Below are 18,593 nucleotides of genomic sequence, written 5' to 3' on the forward strand. Positions count from 1 at the left end.
TCGGGGACTTTTCTTATTCTATTTCTTAGGTCTTGTATGGAACAGGCTATGTGTAGAGCCAAGGCTAGTCTCAAACTTCTGATTCTCCTTTCTTTACCTCTCAAGTGCTGGGGTTACAGACATGTGCCACGTGCTGCCCCTGGCATTCTTCAACCTCTGTCAGCCTCATAATTTCTTCAATCAACATTCAACAAATATTTATCATCTCAGAAAACATCAACTGTTCCCAGCCTTTCTTCTCTTTTCATAGACATATACACTAGAAGCACTGGTGGCTTTGTCAAAACAAACAAACACCCACTAATTTCCTATGCAGGTCCTTCCTTGCTTTACTCTTGTCACCTCCTCCACTGTTCTCTAGAAACTGTTCTAAAAGGTAGTTGGCTCCCTTTTTTTACTAATTTACCATCTCATCCACTTCCAAGGCCATAGAAACCAAGCTGTTCATAAACACCTTCTTGGTGATCACCTTCAGTACAACTCCTACTCTGACATTCAGACGCCAAAATCAAGTCACTGTAGGTCAACGAGCTCCATTTGCATGTCCTATCAGTACCTTAAGCAGATTGCATCATCTCCTCAAACTCCTCTTCTCCACAGTGAGTGCTTTGGGAGGAGAAAGCACACATTTGAAACCACCCGCCAAGCCAGTCTTCCAAACAACATCAGTTTCTTTTGTATTCAAGAATTCTTAATGGTTTGATGAATACCATAGCAAACAGTCCCTCCCTGAACTAACCCAGAGGGGGGCTCCCCTTATGTGTGATTATGTTTCCTTTCTCTTAGCACTGCGTTTTTTGTTTTCTCACTTTTGCCTGCTCCCACATTTGCACTACCCACTAATCTCTAATCTCTTTGAGGGTAGGAATGATGTCCGATCTGGTCTCCACCATTTTAGAGAAACAGTACCACAATATGTGGCCCAATTTAGTAAGTGCTCAAAAACAGTTGCTGAATGAAGATTGATGGTACTGGATGAAAGGGATAGCGGGTTTTTGAGAAGTGTAAGGCACAAAATCTGCTATAAAATAGTAGCCAGATGTTTATCAAAAGTACAGATTCCAAAGCACAGTTCAAGCTCTACCTGACCAGACTCCCTGATTATATTTGTGATAAGCATATGATGTGGGTTGAATATGAGATGTTTCCCCGTAGGCTCATGTTTTAACACTTGTTTTCCAGTTAGTGGCTCTCTTTTGAAAGGTTGCTTAGGAGGCAGTTGGTCCAGCCCTGCCGCACTCCTGTCTTTTCCCTGCTCCCTGACTGCAGGTATAATGTGACCACCTGCCTCAGGGTCCTGCCACCATGCCTTCCAGCCACAGCTACCTGTGTACTCTCAAACTACTTCTTATCAGGGATTTGGCTAGAACAGCAAGAAAAATAACAAATACAGTGTAAGAGAACGCTGTTTCATTAGACAAGTTGGGGGATCTGTTCTTTAAAGGAATTTGAGTCATTTCTTGAATTAGAAAATATAAAAATACATATGATATATATGGAGAGTGGTGTAATAAAACTTGAAGAACATTAAAAAGATTAGTATCTGCCTGGGATATAACAAGTACATCAAGAAAAATTGCTAGCATATAGAAATTCATGTTATAGAGGAAAGGAAGTTGAGTTATATTTTACAGTGATGATAAAATGAACTTTAAATACCTATACAGATTTCCATTAAAACAAAACCTTCAGGACTTGAAAATAATATCGGTTTAAAATGTTGTTCTCTGAATACTGAACGTGCCTTGTTAAAAAAATTTCACCTATTTTACATCAAAGCATTTCATTACTAGATACAAGGTGAAAGTAACTTTAAAATGAAACTAAATGTACTGTCCTACCTTTTAATCCCTGCCCTGCTCAGAGCTCCTGGCCTTTTCCTCATGACTTCATTTTCACCTATTCTTGAGCCATTAAACTGACACACAACTATTCCCCAAGTAGTGTCCTGAGTGTCAGCAAGACTGTCCAGGGACAGCTGCAGGCAGGAGTGCTGAAGGAAGAACCATCCCCTTGTCCCACACCGCCCTGCTCTCCAGGAACTCCAGTCCTTTCCTGGTGTCTAATAGCCAATCAGAGAACAGCGTAGAACCGGCAGGAAGAATACCAGACAATTACATAGGACGATAACTCAGTTGAGAGCAAAAATGGACGTCTTTGAGCTGTGAACCGTTTTTAATCACTATCACAAATTCAAGGTAGAGGAGAGTTATGATGACAGCAGTCAAAAAATGGAAAGTGTCCCCAAATTCCAGGGCTTTCACACATGGCAACAATGTGATAGAGCTGTTAACGCAGAGCAAAACAAACAACAGTCCTGGCGCGATAACATTCACCCTGTGCTCTGAGCTGAATTGGAGCAGTGGTGTCTAGAATTTTTTTTTTTGGCTAGTATACGGTGATAAAAAAAAAAAAGCCAGCTATCCAACTAGAAGGAAAAACAATTCTCCTTGAAAAGCAGATTTTTTTTTAAAGGAGAAAGAAGATATAAGAATCTACTTTCTTTCTCATTCTAACCTCCTATGGTTTTAGAAGGCCAGGGAGAATTAATCTCTATGGTGTCATTTCTATTATGTCACATCCCCACGGCCAAAAAGCACTCAGCTTCATGTGATCAGATTTAAGTGAAGCAAGATCTGACTCTACGGAATCCTAAGCTTTATGATAATGGCACGCCATTACAGTTTGTCTTGTCAGAGTGGGCCAACTATCCTAGCTTATGAAGGGGCTCATGATAGAGAAGTCAGGATGTCTTTAGATGCAAAATCATACCTTGGTCTGTGCTGCCATCATGGAGGGTGGAGATGGGGAAGCCAGGGCCTGTGTACAGAATGGAAACAAAAGTGTGACTGTTGTCAAAATAACATTCCACTTCCAGCCAGGACTGCTCGTAGATTAAAGACTAGTGTCAAGCACAAGTATACCTTTGACCCCTTCAGTGACTTCTGTATTTTTACCATAAAGAAGCAAGCATCTTAAGTAACATTCAAACCACACACATCAGATCAATGCCCAATGAGAGAAGCCTTACCTATGCTGTGGCTCTTGCTGGAGCGAGCCTCAGTAGTTAAAAACCTGATTAATTACACAGAGAGACCTTAGAAGCTGCAATTGGCCTTCTGGGAAGCTGTTACACTGCACTGGGCAAGTTTTAGCTATGTATTTATTGTTATGTAACCTTAGTCAGTACCTAGATTGCATCGCATTTGTTGAATGTTCAGTTTGTTTTGGTGGGTAAAAGCTAACATCTTTTATTCTTGTGATAATGACATGCACAAATACATTTTTATACAATGATTCTTTTTCTAATATGCTATTTTAGGTCACGGTTTGGAGGGTAGTTATTTATGGCAGGAGGAAGGGTGGTATTGAGATATTACTTGAGGGGTTAAAAAAGGAAGGATGGAATCATGAGGAAGTGTAGGCTTCAGGTAGCCCCTCGAGGCAGAAAATGTCTTTGGCTCAAAAAAGCAAAAGAGGACCCTCTCTGGCTTCCAAAGAGAACTGTTTATGAATGGGGCCCCTTGGCCTGCCCCTGGCATCCTTCTCCCTATGGAAAACACCTTTCTGTTTGTTCCTTAAAGCCTTAAGTGCCAAGGCCCATGGGCGAATCTTGTCACTGCCCAAGGGTATGCATGTTTGTAAAACTGTGATTGTGGGGTACAACGTTGGAGGGCACATACTTTCCCTCCATCACATTTCCCAACTAGTCTTTACAAATAATAAAGCTAATAATTTTATTTCCTGCCTTACTAAATTAGTATGACTTGAGAATAGAAAAAAAAGAGAGATTTTTATTTGGCTTTCTCAAAACCCAGCAGCCTGTCTGTGACACTCGAAGGGGGGGTTAGGGTGTTAGGAAAAGCTTGTCCTGAGACTCAGTGATTCTTCAAAGTTTTCAAAAGTGACAGGCACGTATATTACATCTTGGGCCAGGATCTAAGGAAACAAGGCAAGTTAAATCTCTAAGCTTTAATCTATTAGCAGCCATCATATGGAATTTTCATGGGCATCTGTTTCTAGTAGTGCAAACCTGCATTTCTTTTTTATCTCAAACTAAGACACGAACCAATGACAGACTGCTCATGACACAGCAGGATGAGGACATGGCCCCAGAGACACGGCATCAATACCTGAAATTCCTATTTTGCCCTGTCCTGTTCTGTCCACATTACTGATATGACTTCACCTGCATTAATCTTGTCTTCCAGGGCTCAGCAGCCCTTTTGGAGAGTTTGAAAGTTACATAATGAAGCGTTACTCTTAGCCCTAAAGAGAAAGATTTCAAGGTTTTTCCTATGATGGCGCAGTGACTCATTTTACTGGAGCTTCAAAAACACCAGACGATGTGATGCTTCCCACACAGTATATTTTTTGCTAAATGGGAAATTACCATACTGCCGAGGAAGAGTGAGTGGTAGAAAAGTCAGGCGACTCAAGTTCTAGAAAGGACTCTTCCACCAACTTTTGACAAGGGCTTAGTCTTTGGTTCCTCATCTATCCTGCAGTGAACATTTAGGCACAAGGAGGCATGGTCTCCAGTGAGCTGAGATGTTACTCAAAGATAGAGTGTATAGCAGTACAGTACATACATGTGACACTGGTGTCTTTATCAACAGCAAAGGAAACAGCAAGAAGCAACTATGTTAATCGAGGTTTCAGAAGTCAGTAATTCTTTTGATGCTCCACTATGCCTGTGTGTATTTTATCACACACCCCTCTTACTGTTAAATAGATTGAATAAAGAGATCAGCCCTACCCAGCCTTCCAGGAGAGAGAGAGAGAGAGAGAGAGAGAGAGAGAGAGAGAGAGAGAGAGAGAGAGAGAGAAACAGATGTCCCAGCATCCTTAGATCAAGGATGCTGTGTGCTTGACATGTAAGCTTTGATACATGTTACATAAATATAGAGTTTGGGATAGAAAATGTTGCATATAACTTGAGAGGGACATTTACTGTTTACCTTTAAATGCCATAGTCACAATCAGCACATATGGCCATGAACAACAATCTCTCGACATTTCAAAGATGCCACTGACCAAACATTTTGTAGAAGTGTTATTTCAAACTGACATCTTATGCCATCTTGAAGGGTGCATTCAGGTTAAAATGCTTATTTGTCTACATAGTTAAATGAGCCAGGGGCCCGGGTTCTAAAGCCAGGTAATTGGGTTAAGGGAAATGGCATGTGATGGCCTTAGTTAGCCAGGTAATTGGGTTAAGGGAAATGGCAGGTGATGGCCTTAGTTCTTGTTCATTTTACAGGAAACCCACAGGAGGACTCTCCACCTGAGTAGAGATATCAGGTGACAAAAGGTCCCACTGTTCCCTGTCACCTACTTGCACAGGAGTCATTGATATCACGAACAGGAGTGTGGTGCGGCCTTTGTTAAATTTCCTGTCTAATGTCCTATCTATACCCTTAAACTGGGCTTAGTTAAGGTGAGAAGGCAGCAATGATAGAAGTAATGATTCTATTAAGCCCCCAGTAGTCACTTACTTCATTGGTTTGTAATATTCCTTAGCCCATGTTTCTTGCTGCTTATTCACGATAGCATGCTGTGCATGCAGTCAGCTTATCTAGACAGCCAATTACTTGTGAAGGGTAACCATGGTCCAAGCAACCAGAAAATGTCTTTGTGTTGTGCTACAAATGGCTCGTTTGCTAATGTTTGAATGAATTACTCAGAATGCCTTCCAATTTTTTAAGAAAGATCGGGTGACAAAGATTTATTTTCTGCCTTCATTGGAATGGCAACTGGAAGAATAATTTGGCTTCATTGCACGGACCTCAGGTTTCTGGGCCATTGCTCTTTGATACTTTTCCCACGAATGAGGCCAGAAGAGAACACCTGGTTTATCAGAGAGAACACTTCTGTTTTGACATTTCTCCTTCTGGGCCTATCTGGTAGATGGTGTCTGCATGCAACATCGTAGTGATGGGGATTAGAGGCCGCCCACTCTTGCTTTAGTCCTGACTATTGCTATTGCCTAACAGAGGTACACACCTTAGCTGGTTACTCAGTTTCCTCAAATGCAAAAGAAAACAAAGAATGATAACTCCTTCCTATTATTTTTCATTCCACAAACCTTGGGCACTCGGTAAGATTCTTATATATAACAGGTTCGCAAAAAGGAAGTCATCAGAAGGAGTGACAAGGATGATAACAGCAACGGGGATGGCGATGCTTCTGTTAGGTCCGTCACCTACCATAGCAGATGAGTGCATAGTACTTGGCATTGTAGCTGAAACTTGCTGTGTAATATTGGCACCTTTCTCTCCTTAGATGGCAAGTAACACACTTCTTGCTCGGAGGAGAGTTTCCAATGCTAATTCTAGAGGGAAATGAAAATAAAGCTAAGCTGAAATTTTGAGATTGTATTTATCAAAATGTACTACTCCATGTAAAGTGACTAATTTACATATTGACATCAAACCCACTCTATTTTTCTGTTGCCAATATCATTTAAAGTAGAGGGGAATCACAGTGTTTTGATGTAGCTTGGGTTTTGATCCATTTTTGCCTGAATAGGCACAAGCTTTGAGGGAGAAGCCCTCTGTGGTTTTCCTAAAATGGAAGAGCTATAGAGCATTCACTATGGGAGTGAGGTACTCACTTTTCATAGCCATTAAATGCTTCTGAAGTAGTTGGAAATGTGTGAGTCTGTGTCTTTGTATCTGTGTCTCTACTCTGTCTCTGTCTCTCTCTGTCTCCCTCTCTGTCTCTCTCTCTCTTCTACTGTACATCAAAACATACAAGGAAACCTGGCAGCATTACCAAGAAAGGGCCCCTCTTCTTTTCTATATCAGGAAGAGGACTTTAGTAATGAGCAACCTAGAAATAAGAAGCTACATGCTGTTTGTCTCTTGTACCTTTTATCTTCCCTACAGGACATGTGGGCTTTTAGGAGCTCCATGTGGGCACTTTGCCTTCTCCATCCCACATAGACCAAGCTGCACTTTTCCTTCCTCCATGCCCCCACACTCACATGAGCACAGCCCTTGTGTGGTCCTGGAATGGAGTAAATAGTTTTAATAAACCACAGGCTTCTGGGCCTCTCGCCAAACACTGCATCTGATTCCCCTTTGGGGAATACTGGGTGGTGTGTTGCCAAGGGTCAGGCAGTGTCCGAGTCTATTCTGGCTACCAGGGTGAGCTTTGCCACCTCCCAAGTCGTTCTCTTCCTGCTCCCTGAGATAGCCTTGAAAATTAACAGGGGGTCTAGAGACATGGTTGTCTCCAGAGAAGGAGGATCCCCAACTGAAAGTAAGTGTGCATCCAGGTGTGAACAGAGGAGTGTGAATAAGAGGGTGTGCTATTGTTCCCTGTTATTCCCTCTTACAGGTTTCATGCTTTAATTTTTGTGTGAGCTTGGAAATGTACAGAAGAGAATTAACAGTGAGGGCCTAGAGGACATCATACCCATGTTCAAAATTCAATCCCAATAATATTATATACCGCATAGGATTATTAAAATTAAATTAAATTACTGGTACAAATCGGTTAAGTTATTTGATTTATAGCAGAGCAGCAGCAATGTTAGCAGCTATTTCTATTTCTATATACAGAAAGGAGTCTTTTGGTTATTACTCCAACCATCAACAGGACAACTGGATTGAACTTTAATAACCAATGGAGGGATGGAAATGGCTATAGCGAAGTGATCCATAGTGAAGATCACACTGCAAGAGCCAAACAGTATGACACATAGCCAGTGCTCAATAAATAAAATGTGCATTAATAAATAAAAGTCCTGAATTAATTCCAAACTTTTGAAGTATCTATAATTAATGTAAAAATGTTATATTATCATTAGAATTTTCTACTTTATTCTTTTCAAAAGAAAATATTTTAACTTGGCTCATATTTTGGGAGCATATGATTTTATACTTATGTTGTGTATGTCATTTTCTGAATTATTTATCCCAACTTACAGGTGGATTTTTATTACATTCCACACTGAGAAAAAGAATTCTACATATAGCCAGGGCTATGATTCAATTTTACTCGAGCATCTCTATCAGTCAACACTATGTTGAATTGGTTGGTCTAAGTTACCTGTAGATGTTTCTTCTTCCAGGGTAACCTTCAAATTCATTGCTAGAGTAAAACCTAAAATGAATTTACAAAGGATTAAGTATTAATGATTAAATTGCAAAAGCACTACTATTACAGATATTAGTAAGTAACATGAGCAAAACCACATTCATTCAATGAAACAATTGATACTTGGGTATAGGAATCAGTGCTATGCGTAATTGTATTGGGACATTTACTGTAACGTACCGATCATCAGAGAAAGGTAAAACTGAAGCGAATCCCATTGCTATGATCAACATATCCTATTCTGACTCATTAAATAATAAGCCATGAAAAATGACCTATTTAAACTAATATTATACCTTTCATTTTCCATTTTGTTTACTGGTTTCTCAGAACTACATTATTTACTTTGTCTGTGACTGTGAACACATTTTGATTTTATTCTAAACTCCCAGTAGTAGATAAACTTGGCATGCCAGGAAACTCATCTGAACTGGCTGATCTGAACATACCATGGGCCATGTTACTTCACCAAGCTGTAAAACAAACCACAGGGGAGCAAACCTGCTCCCTAACTGCCCAGGTGCAGGCTCCTTTCTGCCTTAATATACTATAAAGTGGAAAATCCAGTTTGGTGACATAGCTTCCATTCCTCTGTGAATTTATCTGAATATCTCAAAGCAGCTGTCTTTTTTTTTCCCCCTCTCTCAAGAAGAGCATAATAGAGTGTGAAAAATTCAGAGTAAACAAGGTTTGTTTTAATTCTCAGGAGAGCCTAGTGGTCCAGGAATCCTCAGTCACATAAACAACTTCCTTAAAGAAGGAGACAGCACAAGGCGTTTCCAGTATGAAACTCACATCCCCAACCTGCGTGTGTCTGCTTTATTTATATCTGTACTAATGTCATAGGACTCCGGTCATCGCTTTTGCTTGCCTTCTCCACATCCTTTCAAACGGTGTGTGAATTAACTGCTCAGTCTCTTCCCAATGGCCCCTTGCAGCTTGCCCGGGCTGTCAGTTTCCAGCGCTGCCTTCTCCTCTACTGTTGCAGCCTGGTCCACTTTCCCATTTGCCTCTCTCCTCTCCCTCACAGATAATAATAATTATCCCCCCCCCCATCTTTCCCAAACATCTAACTTTTCCTTTCTTTCACTTAAGAAATAGGAACGGGACCCCTCCCATGTCGGGCTTTGTGCCGAGGACACACAGGTCCACACCTCGCCTCGCCCTTATCCTTCCACCCTGGCCGTCATTACAACCACAGCAGGATGTACAAGCCTTCAGTTTTTCCCCTCTCCTAAGCCTATTATGACTGAAATTTATCTCCTGTTCATTTTAATCTCATCACTTCCCCGACTCAAGTCAGTTCTATGGCTGCTCCGTGTAAGGACCAAACTCCTTTGGCTCCCATTCAAATAATTTTATAGGCAATATGTTTCTTAGACTTTCTATATGGTAACATTAGACTAATGATTCTGCTCCTTTGCTCCCCAAAATGGCACTCAGATTATGAGTATTGAGGGAATATCCCTAATTTACACAGCAGTAGAAGTGACAGACAACAAACAAACAGACAAAAAACTAAAAAAACAGGGGCCTCTAATTAGTTAAATACATCATGAATGACTATTCCAAGACAGCTTTATGAGACACTGTGTAGGATGGACCAAAAGGAAGGAACTTTAAGAATTCATGGGGAGGGGGGGAGTAAAGGGAAAATGGGAGGGAGGGAAGAATGAGAGAATACAAGGGATGGAATAACAATTGAGGTGTAATATGAATAAATTAATAAAATATATTAAAAATAAAAAAAGAATTCCTTATTGGGGTTAACAGCAGTAGTCTTGGATTCATAAACTTTAGTTCTGAAGTCTCATCTTCCACTAATTAAACGGCCTTTAGCCACATCAATTACATGCAACAGAGCATCTGTCTTCTCATCTACAGACTCAGAACCATAATTCCTACCTTACGGTATCTGGTAGGCAGTAGATCCTCAATAACTGATGGCTTGTACAAATACCATGAAACCCAGATAGCACTGTACCACTACGGAAGAGTCTCTATATGTGTGGGCTACCTTCTATGTCTCTTTGAAGCACGTTCATTGCTTTAAGTATTGGAGAATAAAATCAACCTTTAGAACCAATTGTTATCTGAGAATTTTGTATCTTTTTATAAAAGTATCTAATAGAGATTCTTTCCAAAGGGAAATCTTGTGGGCTAGCTATTAAAGAATGGGCACTCCTAATGAAATCATAGCTGTTTGAAGGTAACTGAAGAGAGCAACAGAATGCTCCTTCGGTTATCTGAGTAGACAGTGCAGTCCATCATTTGTACATCCTTTGGTTGGTGCCAATTAAAACCTGAATGGTGCATCATGTTGCATGCGATACTTACAGTGAATCCTGTGTTACTCTGAATATATATATGGCCTCCCACTTGCCACTTGTAATTTGAATAGCATTTTCCTATAAAAAGACAAACATTATGTTGTGTGAAGCTGAGCGTTACTTGAGCAACCTCAAGTGAGTGATCTCTGAGGAGATAAATCTTGGAAGGAACGTACCACAGTGTCTTTGATATAGTGAATATGTTTGTAACCATCCTTGTCGCTAAATATTTTGTAGTATGAAATGGCATCCTGGCTGAAAGCTGGTGTCGAAATAAAGAACTGAAAGAAATGAGGAGAGGTTATATTCAAAAGACAAACTGAACTAAAGACTTAGACTGTTTTTTTTTTAAGCCACGCATGGCTCAGAATCCTGGTGCCTCACCCTCCCCTGTCACCGGCCACTCACATCTGAAATCCCAGGTTTTCAAATGGCAGCTTTTCAGTGACTCTAGTGGGATCTGTGTGTGCCAACTGGTGCTTGTTTGTTACTGTACACATCACCCTCTCCCGCAATCCCCAAGCTGAGCATCCTACTTTAACAAATCCCTGTTCTGAGATGATGTGGTTTGGAATTAAGTGGAACGAATAACAAGCAGCTGTTGATATTTAATCAAGCCAGGCTTCAAAATGAGGCATTTAATCAAAGCATAAATATTTTAATTTTTAAATTTTATTACTTACTTATTGGATTTTTTCTAGACAGGGTATCTCTGGGTATCTTTGGCTGCCCTAGACAGGCTTTGTAGACCAGGCTGGCCTGGAACTCACAGAAATATGCTTGCTTCTGCCTACCAGAATCCTGGGATCACAGGGGCAGCACCTGGCAATTTTTTAACAGTTTATTTATTACTTTATTTTTTATGTGCATTGGTGGGGTTTTTTTTTTGCATGTATATATGTGTGAGGGTGTCAGGGTCACTGAAACTGGAGTTCCAGTCAATACTGAGCCACCATAGGTGTGTTGGGAATTGAACCCAGGTCCCCTGGAAGAGCAATCAGTGCTCTTAACCGTTGAGCCATCTGTCCAGCCCCAAGAGTATGATTCTCACTAAAGTTTACAGTACTTTTAATTTTTTTATTTTTCTAACGCTAAGTTCCTAATATCAATAATTTAGCAAAGACATTTGAAAGATTCAAATATTCTGGTCTAGAAGCCATAGATTTTGGTAATGGGACAGGCCTATTGTACTTGAGAGGAACCATGAAGCCTGCCTAAGAAGTAGGGTGATCTTAGCTCCGAGCTCAGAAAACAGAATGGCTTTGTACACTGCTTGGAGCTACCTAATTGCACTGGAGCTATCAATGGCAACTCAATACCATGAATAGTGCAGACAACTGAAATTCTGAAAATGCCTCATACCAACTTTTCACTAATAGTGTCATGTGTCTTCCTATTGTACACATTTGACTTGCTCTATTGATAGTGTCATGTGTCTCCCACTGTTTAAACAATTGATTTGCTATACCATTTTCTTTTGTTTGTTTTTTGAGACAGGGTTTCTCTGTGCAGCCTTGGCTGTCCTGGACTTGCTGTGTAGACCAGGCTGGCTTCAAACTCACAGCGATCTGCCTGCCTCTGCCTCCCGAGTGCTGGGATTAAAGGAGTACCCCACCACGCCCGGCTTGTTCTACCTTTATGCCTATTTTTACAGGTTGTCCTCTAGTGAAATGATGATACCTTCTTGAAAAAAATCTCATGAAAGCAGAGATGTAGGAATAACTTAAAACCTGGCCTCTCTATCTGGTTTAAGTCCATGGAACAGTAGGCCAAGGTGTTCAATAAACATCAACTCATGTACCAGTATCTTCTAAATACAAACATTTGTCCTTTCTCAGTATTTTTTAAAAATCAATTTCTGAGGAAAGAGGTAGTAGGGAGAATTGCTATCGACTTAATTAATGATCAGATTTGTGTGTGATCTGATGCTGGATTATTTTTTGGTAAAGCTATATCTCTTATATTGTGATGTTGTGTTGTTAAAATACAATGTATTTCTTATATCTTTACTGGGTAACTAATATTTCTCAACATTCATTTCTGTCTGAATGTAAGCTTTACAGATGTAACTATGATAAAAAAAAATTAAAGATGTGCTCCTATTAGAGCAGTGTTAGCTCTAGATCTAAGGACCAGAGTCCCAATAAGAAAGAAGACACAAAGAAACATGGAGAGACACAGGAAAGGATCCTATGTCCTGGATACTGCCTCATCCACAAATAAATCCCTGCTCAAGTAAGTTCTGCTAAATGTCATGTCTGGCTTGTCTTTTGATACATTTGTAACAGAACGGAAAATTGGGCATTCTGAGACTGCTTTCTGCTTATATATTCATAAGCATCATTCATCAAAAGATCCACTTTGTAGGATTTTGCATCTCGAGACCAATTACTTTAAAGTGAATCAAGGGCTTAGGAAACAGAAAATTAATTTGCATTGCACTAATATAGGCCTTTGACAGAGTTTTTTTTTTCATTTCAGAAAGTTGTGCTCTCAATCAAGTCATGGCAGAATTACTTACAAGTACCTTCTTTGCTCCCTCAAACTTTGTAATGTGAGAGGCGATTGGTTCTGCTTTGTCTTAGTTACTAAAATGGAACCCAAGTCACAGAATATTTTTATGTAACTTAGTAAAAAAGTTATTCCGCACATACCTAGTGAGTTACTCAAGTGACTTTTCAAAAGATTGTATTACTGAGTAAAGCTTACAATTTCATTTGGACTGAAAGCAAAAAAAAAAAAAAAAAAAATTAACAGGGCAGACTGTTCTGTTTTAAGATATTAGGACCAGGCAACCAGGAAGACTCTTTCTGCTGGGCAAAGGCTATTATCTCCTCCCTTCCTCTGCGCACATGGAAGACAGTTGCTTCCGATGAGCAGGTAACTTAGGTCAGGTAAAGAGGGTGTGAAATATTTCCGCTTTCATGCTGTCAGAGCTAGGGTCATAACGCATTCTGAGTTCAGTGCTTCTTGCAGCAAAGTCACACCTGGACACGAGATAAGACACTCAGCTGCAGTGACCTCTGTTTTAACATGGCCCTGCGCTGGCTTCTTTATCATGCTTAGAGCTTTCTGATAAATTGCTTATCTCTGTGTGAAGTGCAAAGCCATTAAAAAAAAATCTTACGTAGAAAGTAAGGTTACTTATCACAGTGTTGTAGTTTGCTATCCTCACTAAAGGGGAAAGACGGTGAATAAATTGAGCTAACAATTAGACAAAAGTACAGGCTTTCAGGTTCCAAAGACAAAATTTATGCTCTCTTTTTACTCAAGAGTTTTTAGCAACAGGCCAAAGAGATGTAGAGCATTGCTTAATTAGCTGGTCACAGCTTTCTTGTAATTGTAGTCTAAGCATTATGATGTCAGAGCTTATTTCTAAATGTAAAGGACTAAAATGTATGTTCTTTTATTTTCTATATTCTCACAGGACAAATATTTCTAGTTAACTTCTTGTGTCTTTTACAGTTTAAGTCTCTTGGATAAATTCTAAAGAAAACACTTTTTAAAATTACCATTTAATATTTACTAGTATGAGTAGCCTTTTAATTTTTCTAAAGACCCAATAAATATTCACTGAACAAAGACTGGGGATATAGTTATGGTAGGGCACTTGCCTAACATATGTGACCCTTGTTGATCCCAAGAACTACACACACACACACACACACACACACACACACACACACACACACTCACTCACACTCACACACACTCACACACACACTCACTCACACACACACATACTCACAAACATACTCACTTTCACACACACACTCACACTCACTCACCCTCACACACTCACACACACACACTCACACACACACACACACACACTCTCACACACACACACACTCACACACACGTTGCCTGAATGAATGTAAGAATCATGCACACATATCTAGGATTTTCCAGGTTAGTTTAATTTCTACTAGCTAGGAAAGCTAGCCCACAAAGCAGGTACCTTCAGAAGATGAGAACTTATCAGCAAAAGTTTTCACTATGAAGAGTTGTTGATAGTTCCTCTTCCGGAATTTAGAAGTTTCACTACTAAATACATTTCCAAAGATTAAACCTAAGACCCATGCTTCCCTTTTCATGTCCTTGTCTAAGTCTCGGCACAGTAGCCACCCTGATGCATTGCTTGCTGGATGTGATCGCTGTGACATGGGACAGCGTCCACATACCATTCACTTAGTCTCCATCTTGTTTTGCATTAGTTAATATAGAATAAAATATATAATTGATTTCCTTTAAAGATGATTGTGTTTTTTACACTAAACAAGCCTTGTACATCATTAAATAACTCTGTCAGAAGCCTCCAGACACAGAGTCAGAAATCATAATGAAACACATTACCCGGTTTGATGCTTAGACATAACCTACAAGGTGGAATGCATACACGGTGTAAAATTCAGTTCACTGAACATATTGGGTGCTATTAAGATAAAGGAAAAGATAGGAAAATCATACTCCACCAGCCCATCCTGTTGTGCTTTCTTCTATATGCTCCTGGGTCTAAAAGACAAAGAAAGGACATATTAAAGCATAAAATGAGCAGCTTTTCAGAAGTATCGATTGGACATTTTGAGCGGTTAATCTGCCTGGTCAGGGTGTCCGGTAGCTTAGCCTCCATTTCAGGAGAGAGAGAGTTATTAAAGTTATTTCAGAGCAGCGCCAATGAGTCTATATGGACAAATCAGAGCTGAACCTAATTTCATAATTTTTTTCTTAACTCTTCCATGTAGCAGGTCTTGGAATTGTCACACATCTGGGGAAGTATGACACAAACTAAGCACATGATGTGTGATGCAGAGGTTGTGTCATTTTTTTTTTCCTTAGGGAGTAGTTCAAAACCTAATCATTTATATTTGAAAGTTCTCAGCAAGATGTGAAGACATCACATCTTAAATAAATATTTAGAAATCATAAAATGTAAATAGTCCCTTTTTTTTCCTTGACTACATCTTGTGTTGAATTAATAGGTGGACTATTGTAATATCCAGAGTAGATGGGTAGGAAAGTGGCCATGGTGAATTTGGAAGAGCAGAAGGCATAGATATTAGCAAGAGCTTGGAGAAACATCTAGGCCATCCAGGAATTTGGCACATCTGTGGGCAAATTTGTTGAAGAACTTCACTTTCCAAATACGAAAAACAATAATTATAAACGTGAGAGACAACGTGAATTCGGTAGTGGGTGAGATGGAATGAGATGACAGTGCAGCCTCAAATGCTAATGTTTAGGAAACACTGATAATGACTCAGAGCAAGGCTACAGTAGTGGAGATAGAATAAAGGATATATTAGAAGTTCAGATAATCAGAAATAATTTTTAAGAATTATTGACAAATAGTTCTGGAAACCTCTGCTATGAGTAAAGAATGCCTGGGGGATAGGGGTGGAGTTACGTGGAGAGTTGTAAAAGAACCAGAAGCTACACTTGGTGCGGGGGCTGTCTTTCTGTACCTGAACTACATTTCCCAGCTTCCCTTGCAGTGGGATGTAGTCATGTGATAAGGTTTAGAAGCTGTGTGAGGAGAAAGAAACAAGCTGTTTGTAGCCCTTCCCATAAAAACACCTCACACAGACACACACCCCCCAATCCTTTTCTTCTTGCTCCAGTTGAATGTTAGTGACTTAGAACCACACATTAAGACAACAGAAATACCATCAGCTGGGTTTCTCAACTACATTATGGAGCAGAGGGCTCACTCCACACATTGCCTCATTTTTCTCGGGCTTGTTATGAACCATAAATTCTTAGTATAGTAAGCCACCTGAACATTGGAATTTCCTCCTACAAAAGTGTTGTTGACTTACCTTGGAGATGTACCAACTAGAGCATAAGGTTTCTATGGGGGTGGTCAACATGACTGCACAAACAAGCTCAACAAAGACAACACCACTGAACATGCCAAGGTGGATGGGGAAAAGCCCATGAGGCCTCACCCCTACACAAAGGACTATAGGCAACTCAGGAAAGCTGAGAGCTGGAAAGGTAGTCTTTTCCAGAAAAAAAGCATACTGGTTGTCCAGTGATAGATACCCTTGAAAACATACAGACAAGTAATATATATGAGTTGATCGGAATTATAATATAGAATATATATGTATATGCATATGTGTATACAATAACAATTAAGAAAGGAAGAGGTCATGAATTTGAGGAAAGTGGGGGGGAGTATTTGGAAGTGTTTGCAAGGAAGAAATGCAATACAAAAAATGTGACCTATAAGTCAGAAGCTCCTGCTGTATTTTCATTTTCGCAAATCCTTCCAGTGGTTTTAATACACTTTACCTTTGGACAATTCCATGCATACCAGTCTTCCCTGAAATCACATATAGATAGGACTGAGACATTCTGCACTCTTTTTAGCCACTGCAAGCATATCCGTTCACTGGTCACCCATGTGAGCCAGCTGAAATAATAGTCACTGCAAACAAACCAAAACAGACAACAGTCTCAACCATTATCGCATTTAATAATATCTTCATTTATATTTTCTAAAAGGCAGTTGTTAGTATAGGATATATATTCAGTAGATAAGAAAAACAAACTTTCTCTGAGGAGAGTACTTAAATAGACCTGCTGGCTAAAATAAATAAGGGTTTACTCATCCAAGGAAATTATTTTGTACATGAGTTTTCTACCTATTTTGTAAAAAAAAAAAATAATATGTAAGGGCAAAACGATTTATCTATTTAAGAGGGTTAAAAGTGTTAAAATTTTTATGATGGGCCCATAATCTCATTTTTTCCATTTTTCCTTGGTGCAGAGGAAGCCAAGTATGAGGAAAAGATCATTTTTGTCTCCAGATGGGTTCATGGTGGAAGCTAAGCTTTAGCTGTCATTTTGGTTAAGGGTTAAAATTATATTAATAATAATCAGATGACGTAAATAGCTTCAATGTTGTTTATAACCTACTTAAGTGTCTGTTAATGGCTGTGATCATTATACATGTCTGTGAATGAAAATTTATAGCCAAAACTGTAGAACTTTAAAATTTTCCATAGAGCTAGAAGGAACTTAGGGCTCAAATTCTGACCTCACAATATCCAACCTCAGTGAAATTATTTAGACATGTAGTTCCTTGTTTCTGTATAAATTTGAAATACTAATGTACTGATTTGAATATGTAAAGATGAGCTGAGAGTGATAAAAATCAATCTTGACTCATGCGCTGTTCCCACCATTACTTTTGACACATAAGAAAATTTCTATTGGGACTTTAGGTGAGAGAGGTAAGGCAGAATGGGGAAATAGAAGGATCAAGAGGGTCCTAGAAACCTACAAGAAGCCCATTAAAGCTGGTGGATCTGGACCCAGGCGAGTCAGTTCAAACTATTGTACCAACCAAGGACAAGGCATGCAGTAAACCTAGAAACTCTATCCAGATCTAGCCAATGGATAGCTCATTCTCCATGATTATGTGGAGAGTGGGGACTGTCTCTGACATGAACTCGAGTCTCCCCTATTTGACCACTTCCCCTTGGTGGGGAGAGCTGGTGACACTCAGAGGTAGAGTAAGCAGGCTCCCAGGAAGAGACTTGATAGGCTATGATCTTATAGTGGGGGATGAGGTCCCCTTCTGTCACAGATCTAGGGGAGGGGAATATCATGAAAGAGGGAGGGAGGGAGAATGGGAAGACACAAGTGAGGGGATAACAACTGAGATGTAATCTGAATAAATTACTTAAATAAAAACTAAAGAAGAAGAAGAAGAAGAAGAAGAGGAGGAGGAGGAGGAGAAGGAGGAGGAGGGGAGGAGGAGGTAGAGCAGGAGGGGGAGGGAGAAACAGCTGCAAAGTACATACAATGAAACAGGAAACAAATTAAACAATCATAGATTCTTTTCCCAAGGAAGCCAAACTATCAAAGAAATGAGACAGGAAAGGAGCAGTTATGTCACCTGATTCATTGTCTATTTGTGTGAAAAAATTTCCCCCATTACGTGTCTGTTCAAACTGCAAGTGGATCAGAACATGGTGCTCTGAAAAGGTTCGGACCAAGGTGCTCTCCTCTCCCTCCATCCCCCTCCCTCCACTGCCATTTCAGGTTAGCCCCAGTGCTTCCTCTAGATTACAAAAGACGACCACTTCTTCAAACAAAAGCTGGTGCAGTCTTTCTCGTCCCATTCATCAGGACCAAGTCACATGC

General features: G+C 39.9%; 1 protein-coding gene across 1 annotated transcript in view; it reads right to left on the reverse strand.

The window, feature by feature from the left end:
• Positions 1-18,593, reverse strand: part of FAP (fibroblast activation protein alpha) — a 70,668-nt gene that overhangs the window by 20,771 nt on the left and 31,304 nt on the right. The window contains exons 11-17 of the mRNA XM_084800141.1: positions 16,734-16,869; positions 14,907-14,951; positions 10,613-10,717; positions 10,444-10,514; positions 8,059-8,112; positions 6,210-6,334; positions 2,773-2,820 (exon numbers count right to left, since the gene is read on the reverse strand). Of these exons, the coding sequence (XP_084656267.1) occupies positions 2,773-2,820; positions 6,210-6,334; positions 8,059-8,112; positions 10,444-10,514; positions 10,613-10,717; positions 14,907-14,951; positions 16,734-16,869 (584 nt within the window). The remainder of the gene's footprint in view (positions 1-2,772; positions 2,821-6,209; positions 6,335-8,058; positions 8,113-10,443; positions 10,515-10,612; positions 10,718-14,906; positions 14,952-16,733; positions 16,870-18,593) is intronic.

This window comes from Acomys minous (assembly GCF_964271855.1).
Source record: "Acomys minous genome assembly, chromosome: 10".
NCBI lineage: Eukaryota > Metazoa > Chordata > Mammalia > Rodentia > Muridae > Acomys > Acomys minous.